This window comes from Salvelinus alpinus, chromosome 3 (assembly GCF_045679555.1).
Source record: "Salvelinus alpinus chromosome 3, SLU_Salpinus.1, whole genome shotgun sequence".
NCBI classification, from domain to species: Eukaryota; Metazoa; Chordata; class Actinopteri; order Salmoniformes; family Salmonidae; genus Salvelinus; species Salvelinus alpinus.
Window position 1 is genome coordinate 31,885,657 of NC_092088.1, and position 23,624 is coordinate 31,909,280.

The 23,624-nt window shown below is 42.2% G+C and overlaps 1 protein-coding gene across 3 annotated transcripts in view; it reads right to left on the minus strand.

Moving 5' to 3' along the window:
* Positions 1-5,389: 5,389 nt before the first annotated feature.
* The window catches only part of afap1l2 (actin filament associated protein 1-like 2), a 157,477-nt gene continuing 139,242 nt past the window's right edge, over positions 5,390-23,624 (minus strand). For 2 of the 3 annotated variants that reach the window (XM_071391066.1, XM_071391065.1), the window contains exons 15-19: positions 23,056-23,410; positions 20,277-20,450; positions 12,325-12,512; positions 10,691-10,840; positions 5,390-5,981 (exon numbers count right to left, since the gene is read on the minus strand). In XM_071391066.1, the coding sequence (XP_071247167.1) occupies positions 5,955-5,981; positions 10,691-10,840; positions 12,325-12,512; positions 20,277-20,450; positions 23,056-23,410 (894 nt within the window). In that variant the 3' untranslated portion in view covers positions 5,390-5,954. The remainder of the gene's footprint in view (positions 5,982-10,690; positions 10,841-12,324; positions 12,513-20,276; positions 20,451-23,055; positions 23,411-23,624) is intronic. The other variant, XR_011673920.1, reaches the window with a different exon arrangement.

Consider the following 23,624-nt stretch of genomic DNA (forward strand, 5'->3'; position numbering starts at 1 on the left):
AGACGCTTCTACTAGCCGCGGCCTGCTAAGTTTAAACGCTGTGTCTCCCGCTTGCTAGCGTAGTAAAGACTATCCAGCGGCTTCACTGTTTCATCTATTGCTGTTCAATGGACCTTATGATCACTTGGCTACATAGCTGATGCTGGACTGTTCATTAATCACGGTACTCCATTTTGTTTATTTTGTTTATCTGTCTGCCCCAGCCTCGAACTCAGGCCCTGTGCCTTGTGTGTAGTTAACCGACCCTCTCTGCCCATTCATCGCCATTTTACCGGTTGTTGTTGTCTTAGCTGATTAGCTGTTGTTGTCTTTCCCGTTGATGTCTTAGCTAGCTCTCCCAATCAACACCTGTGATTGCTTTATGCCTGTATACTGTTGTTTAGGATAGTTATCATTGTTTTAGTGTACTGCGGAGCCCCTAGTCCCAGTCAACATGCCTCAGATACGCTAGTTATACGCTAGCATAACTAGCGTGTCCAGAGATGCAACCTCTCTTATCATCTTTCAATGCCTGGGTTTTTCTACACTGTACCAGCATCCCACCATACCTGTCTGTACATTATGCCCTGAATCTATTCTACCACGCCCAGAAATCTGCTCCTTTTATCCTCTGTCCTCAATGCACTAGACAACCAGTTTTGATAGCCATTAGCCATACCCTCATCCTACTCCTCCTCTGTTCCTCGGGTAATGTGGAGGTTAACCCAGGCCCTGCGTGTCCCCAGGCCCTGTGTGTCCCCAGGCACTCTCATTTCTTGACTTCTGTAACCGAAAAAGCCTTGGTTTCATGCATGTTAACATCAGAAGCCTCCTCCCTAAGTTTGTTTTACTCACTGCTTTAGCACACTCCGCTAACCCTGATGTCCTTGCCGTGTATGAATCCTGGCTTAGGAAGGCCACCAAAAATTCTGAGATTTCCATCCCCAACTACAACATTTTCCATCAAGATAGAACTGCCAAAGGGGAAGGAGTTGCAATATACTGCAGAGATAGCCTGCAAAGTTCTGTCATACTTTCCAGGTCTATGCCCAAACAGTTCGAGCTTCTAATTTTAAAAATGAATCTCTCCAGAAATAAGTATCTCACTGTTGTTGCCTGTTATAGACCCCCTCAGCTCTCAGCTGTGCCCTGGACACCATATGTGAATTGATTGCTCCACATCTATCTTCAGAGTTCGTTCTGTTAGGTTACCTAAACTGGGATATGCTTAACACCACGGCAGTCCTACAAGCTAGATGCCCTCAATCTCATCCGGCCCTTCTTTGGACACTGTGTTAACAAACCTCCAAACGAGTTTCAATGCCATACAACACTCCTTCTGTGGCCTCCAACTGCTCTTAAACGCTAGTAAAACTAAATGCATGCTTTTCAACTGTTCGCTGCCCGCACCCGCCCGCCCGACTAGCATCACTACTCTGGATGGTTCTGACTTGGAATATGTGGACAACTACAAATACCTAGGTGTCTGGCTAGACTGTAAACTCTCCTTCCAGACTCATATACTCATTTACAAAATAGCCTCCAACACTCTACTCAGCAAACTGGATGCAGACTGGATGCAGACTATCACAGTGCCATCCGTTTTGTCACCAAAGCGCCATATACCACCCACCACTGCGACCTGTATGCTCTAGTCGGCTGGCCCTCGCTACATATTCGTCGCCAGACCCACTAGCTCCAGGTCATCTATAAGTCTATGAAAGGTAAAGCTCCGCCTTATATCAGCTCACTGGCCACGATAACAACACCCACCCGTAGCACGCACTCCAGCAGGTATATCTCACTGGTCATCCCCAAAGCCAACACCTCCGCCATTGCAGTCTTTCCTTCCAGTTCTCTGCTGCCAAATGACTGGAACGAATTGCAAAAAGTGCTGAAGCTGGAGACTTATATTGCCCTCACTAACTTTAAACATCAGCTATCTGAGCAGCTAACTGATCGCTGCAGCTGCACATAGTCCATCTGTAAATAGCCCATCCAATCTACCTACCTCATCCCCATATTGTTTTTATTTACTTTTCTGCTCTTTTTTACACCAGTATTTCTACTTGCACATCATCATCTGCACATCTATCACTCCAATGTTAATTTGCTAAACTGCAATTACTTCGCTTCTATGGCCTATTTATTGCAAAGGGGGACCAACTCCATATTAATGCCCATGATTTTGGAATGAGATGTTTGACAAGCAGGTGCCCATATACTTTTGTTAATGTAGTGTAGTATGTGACATTTTGAAACTTGAGTATGGTTTAAATTCCAGGATCTTATACTAATTTCCACTCTTTATCTAGTAGAATTTGATGTACACTTTTCCACAATGCATTGGAAGAGGTGAGCTGAGTGTAATAGGCCCTAGTTCTCTTCAAGTAGCCAAACAACAAAACTAGGCTACTTAATTGGGAAGATGCCCAAAGCTTTTTAGTAGTTTTTGTTCTCCTTAAAATGATCACGAGTATTTCATCGTAGGCTACACCTTTGAAAACAGAAGTATTATTTTATTTACCCAAAGTAGATTTCTGTTTTCTCACTGTAAAGTGTTTTGTTCTCTTGGCCTTCGTCAGACCTTTTAAACTAAATACAAAACCATCTTTTGATTTCTGAATGTGTCGGCACCGGGGACTCGGGATGTGGCTGCGGTATTGATGTCATGTTAAATAGGCCTTTTGATTTGAACATATGGATTGTTTGTAGGCTAGGCTACCTTTTGAATAATTTAATTTATGGATCAAGCCTTAGCAGTCATTCTGATCTCGTTTCCAATAACCAGCGCTTTCGTTTATTATGTTGCTGTCCAGTGGTTCTAAATTTGCGATGCACCCACCCGACTGTCCACGTTTTTATGTGCAATGGCCTTTTGAGTTGAACATTTGGTGTGTGTACTTTTTTATTTAATTTATATGTTACAGCACTTTGGTTTCAATAATAAATATATTGAAATGGAACCAAATTATTTGTTTGTGCCTATTTAAATAGGATAGATGGTCTACTACGGTATAGTTCGTATGTGATAGTCTGCCTGTAACCAGCCTGAGTATTCCTATTTTATTCAGAGTAGAGAAATTAATCAAATTGGAAATGAGCTATTATCAGGCTGGTTAATGCGATACATGTCTGTTGAATTTGGAAAAATCCACCCGCACTTGGCCCCGCCCCACCTACTCAGTCAATCAGGTGTTGCGGACGTGGAAAACGGCATACTTTTGAATAAATGGTATGTGCTAAATAGTATGCGACGATGAGTATATAGAATGCAGTTTAAGTATGTAGTACGCTAGTATGGGTCTTCGGACACATTTTTAAAAAACTTTTAAACTCGGGCATAACAGAGATGCTAGTTCTAGGTCCCAAGAAACAAAGAGATCTGCTGTTGGATCAGACAATTAATCTTGACGGTTGTACAGTCTCCTCAAATTAAACTGAAGGACCTCGGCGTTACACTGATCTCTCTTGACGAACATATCAAGAATATTTCAAGGACAGCTTTTTTCTATCTTCGTAACATTGCAAAAACCTGAAACTTTTAGTTAAAAAACTTATGCATAAAAGCTAATCCATGCTTTTGTCACTTCTGGGTTAGACTACTGCAATCCTCTACTCTCCGGCTCCCCGGATAAAGCACTAAATAAACTTAATTTAGTGCTAAACACGGCTACTAGAATCCTGTCTAGAACCCCAAAAATGAATCATATTACTCCAGTGCTAGCCTCTCTACATTGGCTTCCTGTTAAGGCTAGGGCTGATTTTAAGGTTTTACTGCTAACCTACAAAGCATTACATGGGCTTGTTACTACCTATCTCTCCGATTTGGTCCTGCCGTACATACCTACATGTACGCTACGGTTACAAGACGCAGGCCTCCTTATTGTCCCTAAGCAAAGAGCTGGAGGCAGGGCTTTCTCCTATAGAGCTCAATTTTTATGGAATGATCTGCCTTTCCATGTGAGAGACGCAGACTCGGTCTCAACCTTTAAGTCTTTACTGAAGACTCATCTCTTCAGTAGGTCCTATGATTGAGTGTAGTCTGTCCCAGGCGCGAAAGTGAACGGCAAGGCACTGGCGCAACGAACTGCCCTTGCTGTCTCTCTCCAGAGATTCTCTGCCTATGACCCTATTACGCGGGCTGGGTCACTGGCTTACTAGTGCTCTTCCATGCCGTCTCTAGGAGGGGTGCGTCACTTGAGTGGGTTGAATCACAGACGGGATCTTCCTGTCCGGTTTTGCGCCACCTCGGGTTTGTGCGGTGGAGAAGATTTTCATGGGCTATACCCCTCTAGTGGTGTGGGGGCTGTGCTTTGACAAAGTGGGTGGTGTTATATCCTGCCTGGTTGGCCATGTCCGGGGGTATCGTCGGAAGGGGCCACAGTGTCCCCCGACCCACCCGTCTCAGTTTCCAGTATCTATGCTGCAATAGTCTATGTGTCGGGGGACTAGGTTCAGTCTGTTATATCTGGTGTAATTCTCCTGTCTTATCTGGTGTCCTGTGTGAATTTAAGTATGCTCGCTTTAATTCTCTCTCTCCCTCCCCTCCCAGAGGACCTGAGCCCTAGGATCATGCCTCAGGACCTCCTTGCCTGATGAATCCTGGCCGTCACCAGTCCACCTGGTCACCCTGCTGCTACAATTTCAACGGTTCCGCCATGCGGCTAGGGAACCCTGATCTGTTAAATGGACGTGCTACCTTGTCCCAGATCTGCTGTTTTCAACTCTCTCTCTCTACCGCACCTGCTGTCTTGACCTCTGAATGCTCGGCTATGAAGAGCCAACTGACCTGTTGCACCCTCTACAAGCACTGTGATTATTATTGACCCTGCTGGTCATCTATAAACGTTTGAACATCTTGAAGAACATTCTGGCCTTAAATGGCCATGTACTCTTATAATCTCCACCAGGCACAAACAGAAAAGGACTGGCCACCCATCAGAGCCTGGTTCCTCTCTAGGATTCTTACTTGTTTCCTGCCTTTCTAGGGTGCTTTCCTAGCCACCATGCTTCTACATCTGCATTGCTTGCTGTTTGGGGTTTTAGGCTGGGTTTCTGTATAGCACTTTGTGACATCTGCTGATGTAAAAAGTGCTTTATAAATACATTTGATTGATTGAATGCATCTTCTTTCTGGAAAGAAGAAGACTTTAGTATTTTTTGACTGAAACAAAATATATATATTCTTAGCTACAGTATGCAAATATAAAAATGACTTGTTTATATACAGAGAAATGTGTTTGTGTCAACATGAGTATGATGTATGAATTGTTTGTCTTTTTTAAATCTGATTTACGTTATGAATGTATAAATAGAGGACTGTTCATGAAGACCCATTTGACTGTGCCGGCAACTTGAAATTAAATTCCATTATGAAATGCACATAAAATGTATCAGAAAGCAAGTATTTGTCAGTACTAAGTTTTTTTATTTGAATAAAAGTGCAAGTTTTAGCTAGCATACAACTCAAAAAGTTAACAGAACAGTGTAATATGTATTTACATCTTGGCTATCAGCCTGTACCGAATGGTAGACCTAGTAGGGGGGGGTCGTCCCCTGTGGCATGCTGGTGTAAGAGGAAAGTGGCTCCATATTTCCAAAAAGAATACTGTATATTATCAAAAAACCTCTTTAAACATTTTTTAAAATGTGACAATATGAAAATGTGACTTTATGAAAAAAAACTACTTAAATCGTTTTCAAATCTAGAATTGTCCAGTGGCATTGGTTTTCCAGTAGACAGGTGTGCCTGGTCTCTAATTGGCTTTCTGTGGAGCCATTCGTTTCTGTCCTATTCTCTGGTTGGACAGAGGCAGGTGGAGGGGCAGGGAGGTGGTGAGGGTGGCGTCCTTTTCCTCCCTAGCCCCCCAGTGCAGCCACTCTTTGCCAAAGCATAGCACCTGACCTGGCCATGGGTCATAATGATGACCTCAAATGTCATCAGATATTCAAAGGGAAAGTCTTGCTCACCCCTAGGTGGTGGATTTCTTCTCCCATTCCTGTGTGTGCAGAGAGAACAGCGTTAATACCAACCATGATAGTTTCTGTATTTTACATTGTTTGAAGCTATTAAGTTGTTCTTATGGCTCTTCATATAGCTCCAATTAATTAATTTGAGACGTTACATTTCTTCAGCCTTATCCCTGAAAACAGGACCAAAACAAAAATAATTGTGCCTTTAAAGTGGTGGTCACCAACCTTTTCTGAGTCAAGATCACTTTCGGAGTCAAAATGCAAGCCGAGGTCTACCGCTCAGATATTATTATTATTATTTTTTTTTTTTAAACATGACTTAAAAAATGTAAACCTACGCAGCATTAACCTAATAAAAACAGTTCTGCAGGAATGAGGTTTGTGCAGTAGGCCTAATACATTATCACAGCATATTTGCTATGCTTGCCCTGACAATATTGTTCTTCTCAGACTATATTATATTTCAAAACTTGAGCTACGTGACAACAAAATAGATCAGTTGTTTTATTACTTGCGAGGCACTGCTGAGCATACATTTAAATAATGTACTTTTTTATTTTACCAGACTAATGGTACCTGCATGCATCTGATGGTCAGTCTCAGCAGAGGGAGGGAGAGAGCAGCAGAGGGCTCGCCTCTTAAAGTCCCTGCTCTCTCCCACCGGTGAGACTGACCAGAGAGAAGGGACAACGTCTTCCACCTGATGACGAAACTCGAGAAGAACCACATTATTTCTGTCTCATGCACAAATGAATGTTGTTGTTCCTTTGAAGTTAAATATTCCTCGATATTAAAATACACGACAAGCCGCTAATAATAAAAATGCCGGCCTATCAATATACTTGGCTACTCATTCATTGCAGCTGTAGTGCTGGTTGTAGGGAGAAGCACATTTGGAAAGGTGTTGGAAAAAAACAGTGTTGACAGTGCTGAATAAAAACTTAAACACAAACTCACTCTTTGCTGTTTTCTTTGACTGTCTCTATCTGGTCATGGTTTTAAAAGTTATGAAATCTCACATAGGTTAGTATCAACTTTGCTGTGGGTGGGGTTGTGGAAGCTGCAGGCACAGTGATTTGAGCAATCCGATTGGTCAGTAGTAGGTGCGTTGATTTAGCTCCCCATGTCCAAATCAAATGGTTCAAAATGGGAACACTTTGCCTACCTGGCGTGTAGGGCAGTTGATTCAAGTACACCTACCGCCAACAGCCCAAGACGAAAAAATAAAATAAAAATAGAAGCTCAAGGCTTTAATCGTTGGATTTCTACAGAAATGTTTGTAGATTAAATCAGTGGTCACCAATCAGTCAAAGTACTGGTTCTCAAACCTCTCCTCAGGGACCTCCAGACGTTTCACACTTTTGTTGTAGCTCCGAACTAGCTCACCTGATTCACTCAACTAGTCAAGAGCTTGATCAGTTGAATCAGATGTGCTAGCTCAGGAATAAATCAAATACATGGAATGGCTGGAGGTCCCCGAGGAGAGGTTTGAGAACCACTGCTTTAAAGGATGTCAATCTCAGAGGCAGTATTGCAATCGTCTTGCATTTTGCCTCCTTTCCTCTGGCTAGTGTAAGAATAGTACTAAGTCAGAGTAAATGTACAGTGTCAAGAAAAAGTATGTGAACCCTTATGAAATACCTGGATTTCTGCAAAAATTGGTCATAAAATTGGATCTGATCTTCATCTAGGTCACAACAATAGACAAACACAATCTTCTTAATTAAACTAATAACACAAACAATTAGACGTTTTCAAGTCTTTATTGAACACACCGTGTAAACATTCACAGTGCAGTGTGGAAAAAGTGAACCCTTGGATTTAATAACTGGTTGACCCTCCTTTGGCAGCAGTAACCTCAACCAAACGTTTTCTGTAGTTGTGGATCAGACCTGCACAACGGTCAGGAGAGATTTTGGACCATTCCTCTTTACAAAACTGTTTCAGTTCAGCAATATTCTTGGGATGTCTGGTGTGAACTGCTCTCGAGGTCATGCCACAGCATCTCAATCGTGTTGAGGTCAGGACTCTGACTGGGCCACTCCAGAAGGTGTATTTTCTTCTGTTGAAGCCATTCTGTTGTTGATTTACTTCTGTTTTTTGGGTCGTGGTTCTGTTGCATCACCCAATTTCTGTTGAGCTTCAATTGGCGGACCGATAGCCAAACATTCTCCTGCAAAATTGCTTGATAAAATTGGCAATTCATTTTCCCGTCGATGATAGCAAGCTGTCCAGGCCCTGAGGCAGCAAAGCAGCACCAAACCATGATGCTCCCTCCACTATACTTCACAATTGAGATGAGGTTTTGATGTTGGTGTGCTGTGCCTTTTTTTCTCCACACAGTGTGTGTTCTTTCCAAACAACTCAACTGTAGTTTCATCTGTCCACAGAATATTTTGCCAGTAGCGCTGTGGAACATCCAGGTGCACTTTTGCAAACTGCAAACGTGCAGCAGTGTTTTTTTTGGACAGCAGTGGCTTCTTCCGTGGTGTCCTCCCATGAACACCATTCTTGTTTAGTGTGTTACGTATCGTAGACTCGTCAACAGAGATGTTAGCATGTTCCAGATATTTCTGTAAGTCTTTAGCTGACACTCTAGGATTCTTCTTAACCTCCTTGAGCATTCTGCGCTGTGCTCTTGCAGTCATCTTCGCAGGACGGCCACTCCTAGGGAGAGTAACAACATTGCTGAACTTTCTCCATTTATAGACACTTTGTCTTACCTTGGACTGATGAACATCAAGGCTTTTAGAGATACTTTTGTAACCTTTTCTAGCTTTATGCAAGTCAACAATTCTTACTCTTAGGTCTTCTGAGATCTCTTTTTTTCGAGGCATGGTTGATACCAGGCAATGCTTCTTGTCAATAGCAAACTCAATTTTTTTTAGTGTTTTTTACAGGGCAAGGCAGCTCTAACCAACATCTCCAATCTCGTCTCATTGATTGGACTCCAGGTTAGCTGACTCCTTACTCCAATTAGCATTTGGAGAAGTCATTAACCTAGGTGTTCACAGGCTTTTTTCAACCTGCACTGAATGATTAAATGATGTATTCAATATGGAAAAATACAATAACTTCTGTGTTATTAGTTTAAAACCTCTTGGCGCACCGATCCCTTTAGCGGGATCATTTTCGTCAACATCCGCTGAATTGCAGAGCGCCAAATTAAATTACTAAAAATATTAAATTTTCATGAAATCACAAGTGCAATATAGCAAAACACAGCTTAGCTTGTTGTTAATCCACCTGGCGTGTCAGATTTAGAAAAAAAAGCTGTACAGCAAAAGCAAACCAAGCGTTTGTGAGGACAGCTCTCAGTAGACATAACATTACAAACAGCTAGCAGCAAAGTAGCTTGGTCACGAAAGTCAGAAAAGCAATAAAATTAATCGCTTACCTTTGATGATCTTCGGATGTTTGCACTCACGAGACTCCCAGTTACACAATAAATGTTAGTTTTGTTCGATAAAGATTATTTTTATATCCAAAAACCTCCATTTGGTTGCCGCGTTTTGTTGAGTAATCAACAGGCTCGTGCAGGTCACGACGGGCAGACGAAAATTCCAAATAGTATCCGTAAAGTTCGTAGAAACATGTCAAACGTTTTTTATAATCAATCCTCAGGTTGTTTTTAACATAAATAATCAATAATATTTCCACCGGACGGTAAACTTTTCAAAACAAGAGAGAAAGAAAATGTCTCGCTACCAGTGGTGCGCGCATGAACAAATCTAAGGACAACTGGCTGTCCACTGACACGATGTGATCATTCTCGCTCATTTTTCAGAATAAAAGCTTGAAACTATGTCTAAAGACAGTACACACCCTGTGGAAGCAATATGAAAAGGAATCTGGTTGATATCCCTTTAAATGGAGGATAGGCTTGCAATGGAACAGAGTAGTTTCAGAAAAACAGCACTTCCTGGTTGGATTTTCCTGAGGTTTTCGCCTGCAATATCAGTTCTGTTATACTCACAGACAATATTTTGACAGTTTTTGAGACTTTAGAGTGTTTTCCATCCTAATCTGCCAGAAATAGGCATTTTACTTTGGGAATGTTATTTATCCAAACATCAAAATACTGCCCCCTAGCTTCAAGAGGTTTAAATTAAGAACACTATGTTTGTCTATTGTTGTGACTTAGATGAAGATCAGATAAAATTTGATGACCAATTTATGCCAACATCCAGTTAATTCCAAAGGGTTCACATACTTTATCTTGCCACTGTATGTGTGTGAGTAAATTAGTAAAATGTGTGTTTGTGTGTGATCATATCAACAACATACACTGAGCATACAAAACATTAAGAACACCTGTTTTTTCCATGACTGATTGACCAGGTGATTCCAGGTCAAAGCCATGGTCCCTTATTGATGTCACTTGTTAACTCCACTTCAATCAGTGTAGATGAAGGGGAGAAGGACAGGTTAAATAAGCATTTTTAAGCCTTGAGAAAATTGAGATGGATTGTGTGTGTGCCATTCAGAGGGTGAATGGGCAAGACAAAATATTGAAGTGCCTATGGTAGTAAGTGTCAAGAACTGCAATGCTGCTGGGTGTTTCAAGCTCAACAGTTTTCTGTGTGTATCAACAATGGTCCACCAACCAATGGACATCCATCCAACTCAAAAAGTGCATACATCAATGACCTTTAAAAATATGGGTTCTCCTTCATTATAGATCCAAATAAAGTACTCAAATGCCTGTGTGTGGGGGGGGGCAATAACCTCTGACCTTAGCCTTCTGCAGGACGTTGCCTTTGCTGGATGCCATGATTGACAGGGGTCTATTCTTTAGCGCGGTGGCGGAGTTGACAGGAGAGGAGTCCCCATAGTTTGTGGGGGGAGAGGGAGTCTGTGGGGGGCCCATGGATGCTGCTTTCGCCTGTAACAAGAAAGTCAAGAACTGAATGCTTATTCTGAATGTTTATCAAAGTTAGCTAGTTAACTTAGTGATGCTGAGGGGCATACTACGATGCAAGCTAGATCTACTCAGGGTTTTCTCAAGATTCTCAAGCTTCAGCTAGCTTCACATTCCAGCTCAGGATTCATCCGTATTACGACGTTGGATATTGCTCGTCTGCCAGCCGCTAACTCCAGCAGGCTTGTAACTGCACGTGCATGTCGCATGTGGCTAGTCGAACGCCAAACTCTTCATTGAGACAATGCTGAAACATCAATACATGGGTGTTTCTTTGCCACATTTTCGTTTGTGCCGAAATTAAATTGAAAGAAGTGTTATCTTGCAAATTCAGCAGGCTATGGCGAGAAATTGGCTTTCAGAAGTGCCATCATTATTTGACTACTTATTGTTAACCTCTCCTTTTTAAAATGTTCGCCTAAAATGACATACCGAAATCTAATTGCCTGTAGCTCAGGCCCTGAAGCAAGGATATTCATATTCTTGGTACCATTTGAAAGGAAACACTTTGAAGTTTGTGTAAATGTGAAAGGAATGTAGAATATAACACAATCGATATGGTAAAAGATAATACAAAATTAAAAAAACAACCGTTCTTTTGTATTTTTTTTGGACCATCATCTTTGAAATGCAAGAGAAAGGCCATAATGTATTATTCCAGCCCAGGTGGAATATAGATTTTGGCCACTAGGTGGCAGCAGTGTATGTGCAAAGTTTCAGACTGATCCAATGAACCATTGCATTTCTGTTCAAAATTTTGTGTCAAGACTGCCCAAATGTGCCTAATTTGTTTATTAATAACTTTTCATGTTCAAAATTGTGCACTCTCCTCAAACAATAGCATGGTATTCATATGCAGGATCCAGGGTAAAGTTTGCCCTAGGTACAGTTCTAGGATCAGCATCCCCTCCTCCAATCCTAATCTTAAAGCCAGGCACCACAGGCAAAAATTGTGATTTTGCTTCCATCTGTCAATTTTCTAATTTTGGGATATTTTGCAACTGTAACTTGCAATAATGTAATTATATGCAAAATATGCATACATGTGAAGTGTTTTTTATTTTTTTATAATTCCCTGAAATTACAACATTTTGATAAGCTGTTCTGTAAAAGTCTGACCATGGAATGTCTTATCACAATAAAACAAAAATATTCTGCCTTGAAGCAATGTGTTGAAAAACGGATTATTGTAATATGCAAATAAGGGCATATTTAAGGTGTTGGCTCATTTGCATATTTTAATATTAAATAAATAAAACATATAATACAAAAATATATTGTTTTTATGTATACTTTCAACTGGTAAAGTTTCAGTCTGATTAGAGTAAATCAAAAAAATAACTATTAACCTGTGGTGCCTGTCCTTAAGTGGGGGAAATTAATTACGTAATTTACCAAAGATCAGCATCCAGGGTCAAATTTTTTATAGGCAGTGTTAACCTACACACCATGGGTGTGTCCAGGAGGCTGCTGTCCAATGTGGTGCCCAGAACGAAAGGCCCAGCCTCTGCTTTCCTCAGACTCTCCTTCACATCCATCAATCGTAGCTCCACCTCCACCCGACAATGCTCCGCCTCCCGGCACGCCTCCTCCTTCTGCTTCAGACATGCATCCAGGGAGGCCTGCTGCGCCGGGTCTGAGTAACATGGACATGTGTCAATCAGAACGTCAAACCTGACATAATTCCAATCATAATGACATGTGGATGCCAATCATGATCTCAGTGATTAAGAATGTTTTTAAGTGACATGCTTGTTTACTTTACAGCTACATATGGCATATGCAGAGGGAAAGTCATGAAACAAGCATCATGTTAAACCACGTTAACTGTTCGATCTTGGCTAGAATAATTAAGAATTTGCCAAATGTGCACCTTTTTAGTAGGGGATAAAACACACAAAAACAAAGATTACACATGAAGTTGTCTTTTATACTTGAATGTCTTAAAAAACAGCATAGACACTAAATAAAGGCTTGATTCAATCAGATCCTCTTTAGCCGACATTCTGCATAGCGGTTGTTTTGAGTGTCGGAGGTGGAATTGCATTAGAGCTGTCAAATCCACAAGCGGCTCCTGGTGTTATACCTATTGCGGACATTGCCATTGGATGCAACAAATCCACACCGACTTTATCATCCGGCAAATCCCATGCAGCAGCGTTAGACGTTGCAGCCGTGTTACAAGTTCAAACACTCGAATGGGTGAAGTTTTATTGGGCGCTTTCGTGCGAATCCATTTTGTCAAGTCGGTAACCATAGTTGGTCACTGCCTTTCAAAGTGTGTTACATTTGGGCCTACATGTTGACTGCATTAACTTTACAATGTGATCAAAGGTCATGCAGTTTTTGGATGAAGTCGCCTTCAAGTCGCTGTACTTGCTTCTCACCAACTGCAACATGCAGCCATCGCCTGGCTAGTGAGGAAATACTATATGTCAACTAATCAATAGGGTGTTTTTGGTTGACCCATGCGAACATGACCAAATACATTTTGCTACGATTCTAAAGCTACAGGGGATACAAATTAGAGATAATTGAGACCTCTTTCTAAGCAATTTATTGTACACACATTATATTTCAGTTTGTGAGAGTGTGATATATACCGAAAGGTTGCAAGATCGAATCCCCGAGCTAACAAGGTAAAAATCTGTCGTTCTGCCCCTGAACAAGACAGTTAACTCACTGTTCCTAGGCCGTCATTGAAAATAAGAATTTGTTCTTAACTGACTTGCCTAGTTAAATAAAAGGTTAAAAAAATAAAAAATATGGGGGTATAGAAACATTGATTTAGACAATTATAAAGAAAAACTTTTATAAACAATAGCTGCTATGTTGACACTGCCAAGTTGATCTGGGCCATTCTGTTGAAGAACCACTAAAGTGTCTGTCTTTCGGCTGTCACAGATGCAACTCCCCCAACTTCACTCGTCGACGTTCGTCTACAGTCGGCTTCGTTAGCATTACTACTCGAACACACCCATTGTCTACACCTCGATTAGACTGATAGAAAGTTTAGACTACTCACTAATAGCCTATGATTTATCAATTGATGGCATGCCCAATGCCATTCTTGTGATTGCACTTTGGCCATAATAATTTGAGGATAATATCTTAATTTATGAATTCTTAATTGATGTTCTAGAGAAAGTGATTAATAACCTATACCTATTTTAGCCTCCACACGTGAAATCAGTTGGCCATCTGCCGTGGTCAATGTATAAATAGTGGGCAGTCGCAAGTGTGTTTGTCAATGTCACCAACAATGGAAAACACTGGTATTAGTTAACAGAAAGTGTAGCCTATTTCCTTGGAATGAATTGCATGCATAAAGTACAACATTATGCTAATTTCATATCCATTGCACATGTAGAAAAAGCGAACAGAAAACAGAAAAGAAAGGAAAAGGAATCGGGGTGGAAAAAGAGTCCACCGATTCACCTCTAGAAATGAGTGTCTTATTATTTATATTTCTTATTTATTACATTTGAGTCATTCGATCATCGACACAGTCTACAACGTCTACCGCCGTTTTTAACTTATAATGCAGTAGCAGCCGCTCACCGATATGTCAGCTCATACCGCATTTACACCTCCGACACTGCCAAAACATCAGCTTTGCAGATGTCATCCAACACAGGTTAACGCATATTTTGATTGAATCTAGGCCTATGCATTTAGGAATTTAATTGGCTCAACTCGTCCTTCTGCAATTCATCTCCTTGCCTTCCTAACCGTATTGGAAGAGAAGGTCGCCCTCCATGTGGCAAACCTGATCATAATTCTATCCTCCTGATTTCCCATTCTATCCTCCTGGTTTCCCATTACAAGCTAAAACAGGAGGTACCAGTGACTCGCTCAATACAGCAGTGGTCAGATGACGGGGATGCTACGCTACACGACTGTTTTGCTAGCACAGACTTGAATATGTTCCGGGATTCATTAAATGGCAGTGAGGAGTATACCACCTCAGTCATTGGCTTCATCAATAAGTGCATCGATGACGTCATCCCCCACAGTGACCGTACATACATATCCCAACCAGAAGCCATGGAGTACAGGCAACATCCACATCGAGCTAAAGGCTACAACTGCCTTTTTCAAGGAGCGGGACACTAATCCGGACGCTTATAAGAAATCCCTCTACGCCCTCAGGCGAACCATCAAACAGGCAAAGCGTCAACACAGGATTAAGATTGAATCCTACTACACTGGCTCTGACGCTTGTCAGATGTGGCAGGACTTAAACTATTACGGACTACAAAGGGAAACCCATTGCTGCCCATTGATGCAAGCCTACCAGACGAGCTAAATGCCTTTTATGCTCGCTTCGAGGCACGCAACAGTGAAGCATGCATGAGAGCACAAGCTGTTCCAGATGATTGTGTGATAATGCTCTCGGTAACCAATGTGAGCAAGACCTTTAAAAAGGTTAACATTCACAAAGCCGCGGGGCTAGACGGATTACCAGGACGTGTACTCCAAGCATGCGCGGACCACCTGGCAAGTGTCTTCACTGACATTTTCAACCTCTCCCTGACCGAGTCTGTAATAGCTGTAATGTTTCAAGCTGACCACCATAGTCCATGTGCCCAAGGATGCGAAGGTAACCTGCCTAAATGATTACCGCCCCGTAGCACTCACGTCGGTAGCCATGAAGTGCTTTGAAAGACTGGTCATGGCACACATCAACAGCATCATCCCGGATACCTTAGACCCACTCCAATTCACATACTGCAATCTCAATCGCACTCCACACTGCCCTTTCCCACCTGGACAAAAGGAACCGTAGGCAAGCACCATGGTCTTGTAGCGGATGCGAGCTTCAACTGGAAGCCAGTGGAGAGAGCGGAGGAGCGGGGTGACGTGAGAGAACTTGGGAAGGTAAGGTACTTTCCCCCCCACTTTAGTTGGGAAGGTAAGGTACTTTCCCCCCCACTTTAGTTGCAGAGATTCAGAGAGGGCTATAGTCAATGGAGAGTGCTGCAAAGCTAATTAGAAGAGCCTAATATGATGCTGTCAGATGGTGACAGTACTGCATACAAGGCAGTTGTCAAATTAGATCCCTTCCCAGGCATTGAGTTAGGGAAACTAGAATGCATCAATCATGCCCACAAGAGGATGAGAACAGTGCTTCGTAAACTTGAGGAGGAATATGGGGGAGCGGCACCGATTCACTTTAGATGAGTGTCTTATTATTTATATTCTTTATTTATTACATTCGAGTCATTCGATCAGCGACACAGTCTACACTGTATACCGCCGTTTTTAACTTATAGCATACTAGGGATAATAAGAAAGGGAGTGGTTTGTGACACTCGAAAGCAGCCGCTCACACCGCAGTTACACCGCCGACACTGCCAAAACATCAGCTTTGCAGATGTCCAAGGTCCCCGCCCTCAGGCCTTCCTCTCCAATGCGTTTTGAGGAGCCCACTGGGCACACACTGGTTAATTCAACGTTGTTTCAACATAATTTGTCAACGTATTTTGACATGGAATCAACGTGGAAAATACATTCGATTTTTTATTAAGTCTTCCGCTGGTACTGTTTTCATTTCATTTCAGCCAGCGTTGTAAACATTGAAATTAGGGTAAAACTTCAACTTAAATACATTCACTTAACTTGACTAACAGGTTGTTAAATCTAATTTCCACATAATTATGTATACGTTGAAATTGTATTGAGAATTCCACATAGAAACATAAAACATATTTTTCATCCTATATTCAATAGAATATTCAACTGAGTATAGAAAACATTAAGAACTTTTCATGACATCCCTTATTGATATCAATTGTTCAATCCACTTCAATCAGTGTAGATGAAGGGGAGGAGACATGTTAAAGAAGGATTTTTAAACTTCGAGACGATTGAGATATGGATTGTGTGTGTGCCATTCAGAGGGTAAATAGTCAAGTCAAAAAATGTTAGTGCCTTTGAACGGGTATGGTAGTAGGAGCCAGGCGGACCGGTTTGTGTCAAGACCTGCAATGCTGCTGGATTTTTCACGCTCAACAGTTTCCTGTGTGTATCAACAATGTCCACCACCCAAACCATATGTGTTATAGCTTTACACCCCCTGCTATTTTGTGGATAAAGAGTTACTTGTCTAACAGAACACAGAGGTTCTTTAATGGAAGCCTCTGCAACATAATCCAGGTAGAATCCGGAATTCCTCTGAGCAGCTGTCTAGGCCGCTTACTTTTTTCGATCTTTACTAACGACATGGCACTGGCTTTGAGATAAGCCAGGCCATAGTTTTGTCTCACCTGGACTACTGTTCAGTCATGTGGTCAGATGCCACAAAGAGGGACTTAGGAAAACTACACTTGGCTCAGAACAGGGCAGCACGGCTGGCCCTTGGATGTACACAGAGAGCTAACATTAATAATATGCATATCAATCTCTCCTGGCTCAAAGTGGAGGAAAGATTGACTTCATCACTACTTGTATTTGTGAGAGGTACTACTACTGGCACAACTCGGACACCCATACATACACCACAAGACATGCCAGAGGTCTCTTCACAGTCCCCAAGTCCAGAGCAGACTATGGGAGGTGCACAATACTACATAGAGCCATGACTACATGGAACTCTATTCCACATCAAGTAACTGATGCAAGCAGTAGAATCAGATTTTAAAAAACAGATAAAAATACACCTTATGGAACAGCGGGGACTATGAAGACACATTGTCACCTAAAACCCTCAAACTTTTACAGATGCACAATCGAGAGTATCCTGTCAGGCAACTGCACTGCCCACAACCACAAGGCTCTCCAGAGGGTGGTGCGGTCTGCACAACGCATCACCGGGGGAAAACTACCTGCCCTCCAAGACACCTACAGCACCCTATGACAAAGGAAGGCTAAAAAGATCACTGCCTGTTTACCCCTCTACCATCCAGGAGATGAGGTCAGTACAGGTGCATCAAAGCTGGGACCGAGAGACTGAAAAACAGCTTCTATCTCAAGGCCATCAGACTGCTAAACAGCAATCACTAACTCAGAGAGGCTGCTGCCTATATAGAGACTCAAATCACTGGCCACTTTAATAAATGTATCACTAGCCACTTTAAACAATGCCACTTTAATAACGTTAACATATCTTACATTACTCATCTCATAAGTATATACTGTACCTTATACCATCTATTGCACCTTGCTTATGCCGCTCGGCCATCGATCATCCATATGTATATATTCTTATTCCATCCCTTTAGACTTGAGTGTATTAAGTAGTTGTTGAGGAATAGTTAGATTACTTGTTAAATATTACTGCAATGTCGGAGCTAGAAGCGCAAGCATTTCGCTACACTCGCATTAACATCTGCTAACCATGTGTATGTGACCAATACAATTTGATTTGATTTAAATGTTGTCTGGAGTGGTGTAAAGCTCACCGCCATTGGACTCTGGAGCAGTGGAAACAAGTTCTCTGGAGTGATGAATAATGCTTCACCATCTGGCAGTCCGACGGATGAATCTGGGTTTGGCGTATACCAGGAGAACGCTACCTGCCCATAGGCCAAATGGTAAAGTTTGGTGGAGGAGGAATAATGGTCTCGGGCTGTTTTTCATGGTTCATGCCTGGCCCCTTAGTTCTAGTGGAGGGAAATATTAACGCTACAGCATACAATGACATTGTAGACAATTTTGTGCTTCCAACTTTGTGGCAATAGTCTGGGGAAGGCCCTTTCCTGTTTCAGCATGACAAATCCCCCATGCACCAAGCGAGGTCCATGCCCATGATTTTGGAATGAGATGTTCGACGAACCGGTGTCCACATACTTTTGGCCTATCCACAGGCCCACCCATCCTGTTTCCTGTTTCAGCATGACAAATCCCCCATGCACCAAGCGAGGTCCATGCCCATGATTTTGGAATGAGATGTTCGACGAACCGGTGTCCACATACTTTTGGCCTATCCACAGGCCCACCCATTTGGGAGCCAGGCCCATCCACTGGGAAGCCAGGCCCAACCAATCAGAATGAGTTTTTCCCCACAAAAATAATTTATTACAGATAGAAATACTCCTAATTTTCATCAGCTGTCCAGGTGGAATGTCTCAGATGATCCCGCAGGTGAAGAAGCCGGATGTGGATGTTCTGTGCTGACGTAGTTATTACGTGGTCTGCTGTTGTGAGGCCGGTTGGACATACTGTCATATTCTCAAAAATTATGTTGGAGGCAGCTTATGGTAGAGAAATGAACATTAAATTCTCTGGCAACAGCTCTGGTGGACATTCCTGCAGTCAGCATGCCTATTGCACGTTCCCTCAAAAATGTAGACATCTGTGGCACCTGTGTAATGATCATGCTGTTTAATCAGCTTCTTGATATGCCACACCTGTCAGGTGGATGGATTATCTTGGCAAAGGAGAAATGCTCACCTAGGGGCGTAAACAAATTTGTGCACAACATTTGAGAGAAATATGCTTTTTGTGTGTATGGAAAATTTCTGGGATTTTTTATTTCAGCTCATGAAACATGGTATCAACACTTTACATGTTGCGTTTATATTTATGTTCTGTGTATTATGAACTTAGCTATTTATAGGGCTAATGGTAACTACTTCTAAACTTCTAATGATCCAATCAACCATGAACGATTGACAGTATGCCTAGCTTCAAGTTGAAATGGTATCCTTTGGGCAAATCAGATGCCAATGTAGCCTACATAAACCCAACCTCACTCCACATTTTCTTTCACATACAGCTTGTGTAACAAAAGTTAGTTACTTTCAACTATTCCATGTTATTAGGTAGTCTGCGCAAATGAGTATGGAAGCTGCTCAATGTCTAAATACGATGGCTCAGCTGAATCGAACTCAGATTGTTTCCAATGCTAAGCAGGATACATAGAAGTAGGCATCTGGATGGTAGACTTGTTCTCACTGAAGTGCATTACTCCTCATATACCAGTAAGAGTCACTGTTGGACTGTGGCGTCACATTTTATTTCAATATACCCTTCTATATTTAGGTTGATGGCATGACGTTGATTCAAACATACCATTGAATTTAAAGCAAATTCCACGTATACATAGTTTTGATGATTATGTTGAAATTAGATTGATGTAACAACCTGTTAATCAGGTTAAGTCAATGTATTTAAGTTGAAGTTTTACCCTAATTTCAATGTTTACAATGCCGGTTGAAATTAGATGAAAACAGTACTGGTCGATGACTTTTTTCAAATCCAATGTATTTTCCACGTTGTTTCCACGTCACAATATGTTAACAAATTAGCTTGAAACAACGTTGATTAAAACCAATCTGTGCACAGTGGGAGGTGAGGAGAAAGGATGCAAGCAATGGAGGAAAGGTGAATTGAGAAAGAGCCCTTGTGTAAAGGCTAACCATGTGTTGTGCTACAACACAAGGGGTTGATGGTATACCTTGGCAGGTGCTGAGTTCCTCCTTGGTCTCCCTCCTCTCCTTCTTCAGGTTGACTAGGCTGCTCCTTATCTCTTCCTTCTCTCTCTCCAGCCGGTCACGCTCTTCCGTGTAGAGCAGCATGTCCGCCTCCGTTCTGTTCTTCCCCAGCTTCACCTCGATGGCCCCAGGGATGGCTAGGAACCAAGAGGAAGAAAAGGAAACATTTTACATGTACACTGCGTGCACAATTAATAGGCTAATTGTATTCCTCACGATTAATTTTATTGTTGAACAAACAATGCTCTCAGTCAATCCAAATGCTGTTGAACCTCAAACCTGAATGTTTAACAAAGGAAATGTTTTGTCTTTCTCAGGGGAATATATAAGTGTGCACAATTATTAGGAAACTATTACTGTGCACAATTATTAGGCAACTAAATTACAAAAATAATTTCTCCCAACTCACTTGTTTATTCAGTGACCAATATAGCACCCTTCTTTTCAATAACTGCCATGAGCCTTCGGTCTATGGAGTCAGTCAGTTTCTTGATCTGTTCACGATCAACTTTCACTAAAGCAGCAACAACAGCCTCCCAAAAGCTATTCAAAGAGGTGTATTGTCTTCCGTCACTGTAAATCTCACGTTTTTATTTTATTTTTTATTTCACCTTTATTTAACCAGGTAGGCTAGTTGAGAACAAGTTCTCATTTACAACTGTGACCTGGCCAAGATAAAGCATAGCAGTGTGAACAGACAACACAGAGTTACACATGGAGTAAACAATAAACAAGTCAATAACACAGTAGGAAAAAAAAGAAAAAAGAGTCTATATACATTGTGTGCAAAAGGCATGAGCAGGTAGGCAATAAGTAGGCCATAGGAGCAAATAATTACAATTTGTCAGATTAACACTGGAGTGATAAATCATCAGATGATCATGTGCAAGTAGAGATACTGGTGTGCAAAAGAGCAGAAAAGTAAATAAATAAAAACAGTAAGGGGATGAGGTAGGTAAATTGGATGGGCTGTTTACAGATGGACTATGTACAGCTGCAGCGATCGGTTAGCTGCTCAGATAGCAGATGTTTAAAGTTGGTGAGGGAAATAAAAGTCTCCAACTTCAGCGATTTTTGCAATTCGTTCTAGTCACAGGCAGCAGAGAACTGGAAGGAAAGGCGGCCAAATGAGGTGTTGGCTTTTGGGATGATCAGTGAGATATACCTGCTGGAGCGCGTGCTACGGGTGGGTGTTGTTATCGTGACCAGTGAACTGAGATAAGGCGGAGCTTTGCCTAGCATGGACTTATTGATGACCTGGAGCCAGTGGGTCTGGCGACGAATATGTAGCGAGGGCCAGCCGACTAGAGCATACAGGTCGCAGTGGTGGGTGGTATAAGGTGTTTTAGTAACAAAACGGATGGCACTATGATAAACTGCATCTAGTTTGCTGAGTAGATTATTGGAACAAATGAGAGCGCCTGGGGAATAGGTGTAGTACTGGGGGCTACAGGGCCTGGGTTAACCTCTACATCACCAGAGGAACAGAGGAGGAGTAGGATAAGGGTACGGCTAAAGGCTATAAGAATTGGTTGTCTAGTGTGTTGGGAACAGAGAATAAAAGGAGCAGATTTCTGGGCGAGGTAGAATAGATTCAGGGCATAATGTACATACAAGGATGTGTAGGATGTGAGTATAGTGGAGGTAAACCTCGCCATTGAGTGATGATGAGAGAGTTTGTTATCTCTGGAGGCACCAGTTATGCCAGGTGAGGTCTCCGCATGTCTGGGGGGTGGGACAAAAGAGCTATCTAAGGCATGTTGAGTGGGACTGGGGGCTCTACAGTGAAATAAAACAATAAGAACTAACCGAAACAGCAGTAGACAAGGCACATTAGAGAGAGGCATAAAGCAATCACAGGTGTTGATCGGGAGAGCTAAGACAACAACGGGTAAATGGCGATGAATGGGCAGAGAGGGTCAGTTAGGTACACACAGGACCTGAGTTCGAGGTTGGGGCCGACAGATAAACAAAATGAGGTACCGTGTTAGTGAACAGTCCAGCAGGCATCAGCTGGATAGGCGGGGCTCCGTGTCGACAATAAAGGGTCCAGGCCAATTGGCAAAATAGGTATTGTAGCCCAAGAATTACCTGGTATACTTCGTTGGCTAGCCGTGAGATGGGCCTAGCTCGAGGCTAGCTCAAGGCTAACTGGTGCTTGCTTCGGGACAGAGGTGTTAGCCAACAATAGCCACTCGGTTGCAGCTAGCTAGCTGCGATGATACGGTGTAATGGTCCAGAGCTTGCGGCAGGAATCCAGTGATGTGGTAGCGAAGAGTAGTCCGATATGCTCTGGGTTGATATCGCTCTGTGCAGACTGGCAGGTATTGACCGAGCTAAAGCTGGCTGGTGTCCGAGCTAAAGGTGAAGACCGCTAGCTGTGGCTAACAATGACTAATAGCTAGTAGCTAGTTAGCTGGCTAGCCTCTGATGGAGGTTCCAGTTATAAAGTATAAAAATAGCAGATCTGTACCAAATTGGGTGAAGCGGGTTGCAGGAAAGTATATTTAGTTCGTAGATGGAAAAGAATGAAGAAACAGACTATTTACAGACTATTTACACGGGACAAGACAAACACACATCCAACTGCTACGCCATCCTGGAGAACAGGATAAACAAATAGATATATTTATAGTGTGCCGGTTTCCATTCACTCTGTGTAAAAAGTTTCTACTTGATTAGAGTGACTGTTCAATTAACACTGCTTTCCAATATCCTCTGTGTCTTTGGTTAATTTCTCACCTGTGGATAAGACTTTGGTCCTATGGTCTCCACTGCTGGCACTCCGGCCTCTGAGAGGTTCGGGACTGTGAGGGGGAAGGCTGAATGCAAGAGTGGTAGCTGCAGGACTCTGAGGGATTTTGGGGGGCTGAGTGTTAAGGGTGGTTGTACTGGGGGCCTGGGGGTGCTGTATGCCTGGACTGGCCCTTTTCTGGATGTCTTGGCTGAGGAGAGAGGTCTTTTGAGCCTGGGTATAGGGCTGTAAAGGGCTGGGAGACAGGGGGCGCTCCTGCTCAGGTCTGTTGGTGTTAGCAGTGGGTTCCACTCCATTGTGGGATGGTGGAAGCTCTGATTCGGATAAGACGCTAGAATCAACCTAGGAACGTAGATATGCATTACATTTAATGAATTATTTTATCTACACGTACAAACATTTCTCATTTTATTCTAACAACATCCATACCATTATTATTTATAGCACAAGATACTAAACAATGGTATTGTTCAAACCTTTGTATTAAAATCAGGGTTAAGCTTAATTCAATTCATATAATGAATTGATGCTCACGGAATTTACTTAAGATATAATT